This window comes from Borostomias antarcticus (genome assembly GCF_949987555.1).
Source record: "Borostomias antarcticus genome assembly, contig: scaffold_559, whole genome shotgun sequence".
In the NCBI taxonomy this organism is placed as follows: Eukaryota; Metazoa; Chordata; class Actinopteri; order Stomiiformes; family Stomiidae; genus Borostomias; species Borostomias antarcticus.
In genome coordinates, this window is record NW_028176197.1 from 5,001 (window position 1) to 12,500 (window position 7,500).

At 52.6% G+C, this 7,500-nt stretch overlaps 2 protein-coding genes across 2 annotated transcripts in view; one reads left to right on the plus strand and one right to left on the minus strand.

Moving 5' to 3' along the window:
- LOC311328701 (ras-related protein Rab-39B) overlaps window positions 1–1,624 on the plus strand; it is a gene marked incomplete at both ends in the record, with an annotated part of 5,785 nt that extends 4,161 nt beyond the window's left edge. Inside the window, 2 exons of the mRNA XM_084462633.1 lie at window positions 136–316; window positions 1,379–1,624. Coding sequence (XP_084318759.1) covers window positions 136–316; window positions 1,379–1,624 — 427 coding nt within the window. The remainder of the gene's footprint in view (window positions 1–135; window positions 317–1,378) is intronic.
- Window positions 1,625–4,475: 2,851 nt separating this feature from the next.
- Window positions 4,476–7,500, minus strand: part of vbp1 (von Hippel-Lindau binding protein 1) — a gene marked incomplete at its 5' end in the record, with an annotated part of 4,864 nt that continues 1,839 nt past the window's right edge. Inside the window, 5 exons of the mRNA XM_084462632.1 lie at window positions 4,476–5,669; window positions 5,875–6,013; window positions 6,353–6,451; window positions 6,833–6,899; window positions 7,104–7,228. Of these exons, the coding sequence (XP_084318758.1) occupies window positions 5,590–5,669; window positions 5,875–6,013; window positions 6,353–6,451; window positions 6,833–6,899; window positions 7,104–7,228 (510 nt within the window). The 3' untranslated portion in view covers window positions 4,476–5,589. The remainder of the gene's footprint in view (window positions 5,670–5,874; window positions 6,014–6,352; window positions 6,452–6,832; window positions 6,900–7,103; window positions 7,229–7,500) is intronic.

Here is a 7,500-nt window from a genome sequence, read left to right on the forward strand (position 1 = left end):
CTACACCATCCCTCCTTCCCTACACCTCCCCCATCCCTCTCTTCCTACACCTCCCCCATCCCTCCTTCCCTACACCTCCCCCATCCCTCTCTTCCTACACCTCCTCCCTCCCTCCCTCCCTCCCTCCATGTCCAGGTCCATCACCCGGGCGTACTATCGTAACTCGGTGGGCGGGCTCCTGCTCTTCGACATCACCAACCGCCGCTCCTTCCAGAACGTCCACGATTGGCTGGAGGAGGCGCGGAGCCACGTCCAGCCGCACAGCATCGTCTTCCTATTGGTCGGACACAAGTGCGACCTGGAGGCCCAGCGCCAGGTGAGCGACGCTATTGGTGGAGGGGTTTATCGTTCGTTTACTCCGTTACACATTTATTTGATTTATTTAGAAGCTCCTTTATTTACCCAGGGTTAGTCTGTTAAAGGGGAACACCGCTGTTATAGCATGTTTAGCTCAAATGTCACTTTGTCCTCAATGAAACCGATCCGTACACACCAACATTTAACCGATCGGTACACACCAACATTTAACCCATCCGTACACACCAACATTTAACCCATCCGTACACACCAACATTTAACCCATCCGTACACACCAACATTTAACCGATCGGTGCAGTAGTAAGCTAGCTCCTTTTTCCTCTGTGCGCACACCACCTTTATAATGGAGGTCTATGGGCCTCTGCTAAAAACTATGGCTGCGTTCCGCATCACATACTACCCTACTATATAGTATACCAAAACAGGATGTAGTATGTCCCAATACATAGTATGCCACATGCAGTATGGCAAAAATACCAGGATGTCCTACTACATCCGGTCGTATTTTGCAGTATGCAAGCCAGCAGGCTTTTCTGGCTATTCTGACCCACAATCCTGTGCGCAGCGGAAATGTGCGTCACATGTGCGAGTCGTGACAGCTGTAGACGAATGTCGCGTTATGGACGGCGACGGATGCGGGCAAATTTCAAGGCGCAATGTTATGACAAGGTAGTATGTCGCAATTGGATGTCTACTGCTTGCAAAGTACGTACTTTCTAAGGGCAGCTGTAGTAGGTACTGGTAGTAAGAAGTAGAAGTATGCGATTCGGAACGCAGCCTATGATAAACATGCGTTTTCAAGGCAGGCGTTCCCCCTTTAAGTCTGCGGTATACTCGCTGTTCGGCAACGCGTACGTGTGCGTTGAGGTTCCAAAGGAGCGCTAGAGATGTGTGGTAGCCATCTTTTCTACGCGTACGCGCGTCATTAAAAGCAGTATACCGAGGGCTTTAGGTCTCTTTTACAAAAAAAAAAGGCAAGCAACAAGCAACAGAATACAAAAAAAATACAATATCATCTACGCCATCATCATCTTCGCCGTGATCTTCCCGCCCCCCGCAGGTGAGCAAGCAGGAAGCGGAGAAGCTGGCGGGCGCCTACGGCATGCGCTACGTGGAGACCTCGGCGCGCGACGCCATCAACGTGGAGCACGCCTTCACCGAGCTCACCAGGGACATCTTCCAGCTGGTTCGCTCCGGGGACATCACCATCCAGGAGGGCTGGGAGGGCGTGAAGAGCGGCTTCGTCCCCAACGTGGTCCACTCCTCCGAGGAGGTCACCAAGAGCGATCGCAGGTGCCTCTGCTGATCGGTCGGGCGCCCCGGGCGGCGAGGACGGACGGACGGACGGACGTCGGGGGGGTCTGTGTCGCCCGACGTGATCTCTCTCTCCCTCTCTCTCTTGCTCCGCCCCCCTTCCACTCCCTTCCCCCCCCCCACCCTCCCTCTCCTCACCCCCTGGTCTCCATTGGGGGAGAGAGGGGATGGCGTATCTCTCTCCACGGTTCTCCTTCAGGTCCTCCTCAAGGCCCTCTCCTCACCTGTGTCGTCAGTTTTAAGTTTTAGCTCGTCTCCTCGTACGCCACCCCTCCCGATCGCGCACCCCTCTCTCCCCTTCCCTCAGTCTGTCCTCTCCTCGCTTCCTCTCCTTCCATCTCTTCCTCCTCTCCTCTTTTCTCCTCTCCTCCAATATGCAACTCCATGACACCTCGGGTGGAGTCAGAGGAATCTGTTTATTTAACGACTAAAACGACGTTGAATCCAAAGTAGGGAAATACTCAGATTGCACTTCCTGTAATAGTCTGCCCCGCCCCCTCCAGCCCCGCCCCCCCCCGCCCCCCCCCCACCCCTCCCCTTCCCATCAAAAGGGACTGAATGTGAAGGATGTCTTCACTCTGACTCTCTCTGTACAAAGACTCTGCCTTTGTACCTGGGCCCAGTAATAACCAAGTACTGTTATTTAAGGTGGACTCGAGGGGGACACAGGACACACTTGAGGCCTGCACACCTGTAATGCCCCCGTCCACCTTAACGAGAGTCCGGACCGGAGGGGGGAACAGAACCGAACCCCGACGGCGACTCTGAGAGCCGAGGACCCCCGGCTGCCGGAAGATTCCAGAACCCGAGGACAACCGTGGGGACGGGAAGCTGGAGGGGATGCACTCTTTTAAAACACTACGTTACCCACGATCCCTTGCGCACACGCATAGACACACACGCGCTGGGACCTAATGAAACGACGCCGTAACGATGCTTAATATGACCGAGCACGTCGACTACAGACATGTGAAGTACGTTCAGCATCAGAACAAGATGGCCGCCGGCAGAGCGAGCGCGCTGAGGGAATATAAGCTCGCACGGCAGGTTGATGATGGCGCCGACCATGTGTACAGTCCTAAAATGGAGGCAGGTTAGCGGTCAGAACCAGACAACAGGATGTCACGTGTTTTTTTTTATCAGTTTGGGATGTCGTTTTTTTTTTAGCTCTCCAAGGCGGTTTGAGTCACAGTTTTTTTGCTCTTTAAGATTTTACAATGATCGCTTCATGTTGAATCTGAGGTAAATCTCTTCTTGTGAAATTATGAAGGGGTTTATTAACCATGTGGGTGGGTATACAGTACCACGCTGCATTTGGTTTTCAGAGTGGTTATCTATCTATCTGCTGCTTTGTTTTGCTCATGATCATAACAGTTCTTGTCACATGTGTAGGTTACCTTTCCTCTTTTTCCCATCTAAATAGTTTAATATTGTATAAGGAGGACTACAATGTCAACCACCAATCTTCACTAACCATGTACCTACTACTGGTATATTTCCAAAGACCGTTTCGGTAAGTCGTTGTATGTGAATGTAGGCGGCCATTTCACAGGATGTTATGAAGGGTGACATCGCTGGAGGAAGTTGTGTGACTGTGTGGAAGAGATTCAGTTCGCTCAAAGGGACGCGTCCGTGCCTCCGAAGACGAGGAGGACGCTCCAGCTGATTGGAAGACGCTTAACGAACCCGGACGGACGTCTGAGCTCTCCGCCTCCTTCGGAGGGACGGGATCTCGGGTCAGTGGAACCCGAGAACATTGACATTCTGATTCCACGGGTTCCGCCGTGCTGAGTCAACCCCCCCCCCCCCCAAAGCCTTCCTTTGTAACTATGAACCCCCCCCCCCCTCACCTGCTCCCATCATACCCAGAACTCTGGGCTGAACTCAACCTTACAGCGGCTTCTCCTGTAACTCTTGACGCTCATAGCTCCACCTCCTAACCCCCCCCCCCCCCCTACTGATTGGTCAGTGGGAACCAGGAGTTTCGACCTATCAGACGGAGCCCGCTCCTTTGTACAGCAGAGTTGATCACTGATTGGACGTTCTCTGTCATCCTGGCTCTCCAAACTATGCGACGGAGATCCTGTAAAGAAGGAAGATTCTCCGCTCTGAGAGGACTCCTCTCTCTCTCTCTCTCTGCTTGTGAGGTGGACCCGTCATTTCACCATGTGACTAGTCTCTAGATGACCCCCTGCCGGCCCCGCCCCCTCGGCTTCAACGACGGTAGGACCGCGTCATAGAACAGTGCGGGGTCGTTTAGGGACTAGGAACCCACGTTCAGCTAGTCCCCTCGGTCCGACTCTCCGGAGTCTCCTCGTTTTCCTCACGTCCTCGTCTCCTCTCTCCTAACCACTGTGGACCACTCCTCCTGAGCCTTCATCCTCCCGTTCGTTTAGAGGAGGCAAGGAGAGAGGAAACGAGGGATCAAGGACTCCAAGTGATTCTCGCCTCCCTTCGGTCTCCAAGCTGTACAATACCATGTAACTGTCTGACCATCGGTACGAGAGCCTCCGTGCCACCTATCTATCAACAGAAATGGAAATGTACTAAACAATGATTAAATGTGACTGGTAAAACACCCGTGTCCCGATTGTGCTGATTTTAATGGAAGCTCATGGATATATTTGAAGGCTGCAGTGTCTCACACAACCACTAGATGGCAGTGCATGGCAGAGAACATCGGAAGCACACAAGCTAATTTTTCATGACTCCATTCTTAATTTGCCATGATGTTATATTGTTATATACATTGTAGAAGTGAAGCAGTTATCAGATATCCCGGTGCCTGGACTATAACCAGGGTTCACAAACAACACGCACACCATGTCATGTTGATTTTTATTTTTTAATACCTCTTTCCCAAAACATTCTTTTTCTCATTCAGTGTTTAATGGACACAGGGAGATATAAATATGGGACAGGAAGTAGAAGGGCACGAGACAGGAAGTAGAGGAGCACAGAGGGGTGAAGGGACAGAACAGAGGGGAGAGAAGGCTTAGAACCACAGAACCAGAACTCGGAACCGGAGCTGCTACGTTCAGAACCGTTACTGCGAGGGTTCGGTTCCACTGGGTCCATCAGAGTCGGAGTCGACCGTCAGCTGTCCGACGCCGGGACAAAATGAATCCGTTGTAATTAATGACTGCGGCTCCGCTGCACCCGTCGCGTTGCGTTCGACGCCGGCGTCCGACGAGACTCGGCGAGGTTCGTTTCTTGATCTTTGACGGACGCCGACGGTCGACGCCGACGGACGCAGTGGAGCCCGAGGGGGCGAGCCGCGCCGTTGTGACGTCATCCCGGCGGATTCCACGCGTGACAGGAGGACTGGGAGATGAGATCCTCCCCTTCCTGTTCCTCCGCAGTGCACTTCCTGCTCAGACTGGGTCACGGGAACCGGACGTGATCCCCCAAAAAATCAACGAAACCAACCAAGCGAACAGAATGCCTCCCAAACCAGGAGATGAGAAATGACTGTTTAGAGTCGAAGCAAGGAAACTCAGGGAAGGAGAGGAAGGGAGGAGGGGAGGAAGAGAGGAGGAGAGGAAGGGAGGAGGAGAAGAAGGGAAGAGAGGAGGAAGAGAGGAGGAGAGGAAGGGAGGAGGAGAGGAAGGGAGGAAGACATCGGCGGAAACCTAAGGACCGATATCCGCCACAAAACAGATATACGTGATGAAAAGAATTTTTAAAAAAAACGCCTCGTAAACTTTGTTTGTTTTACTTGAAAAAATACTTTAAAAAGTAACAAATCAATAGATAAGGATGACGGTGTGGGGGGGGGGCGCAGAGATGTGCTGGTGGGGGCGTGTACTGAGGAGAAGGAAGGAGATGGGATGAGGGTGTGTGTGTGTGTGTCTGCAGAGTTTTGAGGAGGATGAGAGTACGGAGTGATGGCGGGGAGGAGGAGGAGGGGGGGGGGGGAGGAGGGGGGGGGAGGAGGAGGAGGGGGGGGTTGTCGCATTAAGACTTGTCAGCGACCGACTTCAGGAGGCTGTCTCTGCTGCGTCTCTTCACGTCCCAGTTGTAGACTCTGGCCATGTCTGGGGGAGGGGCTAAGGAGGATGACCACTCACAGGGAGGAGGAGGAGGAGACGCACCTCAGCTGAGACTGGTCTCTCAACTGGTCTCATGCAACACTTCACAGTACACCACTAAAACCCACACATCCCATTCATCCTCCTGCACAGCAGAGCAGAGTGAGCATGATAAAGTAGTCCCTGGGTTCAGCCAATGGCGGAAGGATACTGACTTCGGTGGTGGTGAACTGGTCTCGTAGGAAGTCCAGGTCGTCCTCCAGGGAGTCCAGGTTCCGGGAGGCGGTGGACAGGTTCTTCTCCAGGAGGGCCTGGGCGTCGTCGATGTCGTACTCTAGCATGACGTTAGCCTGGATGACGGGGGGGGGGGGGGGGGGGGCGGATGAGGGGAGGGCAGACGGATGAGGGGAGGGAGAGGGGGAGGGCAGACGGATGAGGGGAGGGAGAGGGGAGGGCAGACGGATGAGGGGAGGGAGAGGGGAGGGCAGACGGATGAGGGGAGGGAGAGGGGGGGCAGACGGATGAGGGGAGGGAGAGGGGGGGCAGACGGATGAGGGGAGGGCAGACGGATGATCACAGAGAGGGGGGATGAGGAGGGGAGGGGGGCTCAGAAACCTCTGTGACTGCAGCACAGGTTTCAGTACTCACACGCAAAAATAGGTTTTAACCTTTAACCTGGAAGTACTTACCCCTAGCCACAGGCACACTTTGTCGGTGGGCGGGACAGAGGCCTTGCAGTAAACGTTGTCAGCCAACAGGAAGTGCGTCTCCATAGGGTCTGTGGTCTCCTGGGAAGATGGAGGCGGGGCATAGAGGGAATGAGTTCCATTAAGAGTACTCGAGCCACGCCTTCTTCCAGAGAACTACAATCAAACTACGATCATGGAGGGAACTCAATGGTTAGCCAATGGGCCTTCAACTGGGAATTGTAGTTCCATTTTGTTTGTGGTTAACTGATCTATAGCCAGCCCATCTACTAAGACGACGCCCTAAAAAAAAGCATCACTCCTTTCCATCTTCAATAACAGTGATAATTATGGATTAGATTAGGTTAGACTAGACTCAATTAAATGCAGTGGACTAATAAGCATTATGGCGGTCGTCTTAGATTATTCAATTTAAAGCTTTAGATGAGATAATCAGATTATATGAGGTTTGTTCTAGTTTACCTTCTTCTTCTGCATGTGTCGTAGGATCTCTAGGGTCTGTTTGATCTGAGGGATCTGGCTCTTCAACCTGAGGAGAACAGAACAGAAAAACAACATTGCGAGCAGCAAGGCGTTATAGATGGCCGAAGGCCTGCCTGAACACGTGCGTCTTAAGACGTTTTTTGAACATGAGTTCAGTGGATGGCTCTCTCAGGGCCTGGGGAAGAGCGTTCCAGAGTCTTGGCGCCACCGCCTCGAACGCTCTGTCACCCTGGGTTTTTTAGTCTGGTACCTGAGTTTCTTCTGGGACAGGTTGAGCTCCATGTATTTGTACTTCTGGTACTGCTCGTCCAGTTTCCGCAGAACCGCGTCCGCCGTGTCGTTACCGGGCTGCTTCATAAAAGAGTCGACATCCTCCTGCAAAACCAACAAAGAAGAAAAACCACACACGTCAACCAATCAGACAACAGGACAGTGAGGTACACGATGGATATATGAACCATGATGGCAGTAACAGAGCCTAAAATAATAATGACATGGTGATTATCACAACGCGTTTGATTCATTCATATAGTTATTAAATGGTATATGGACTGCGCTTTCACCAAAGTGCTTTGCAGTGGCCTCTCATTCGCACCCTAATGGCGGTTGGCTGCCATGCAAGGCGCCAGCCTGCCAAGTGGATGCAA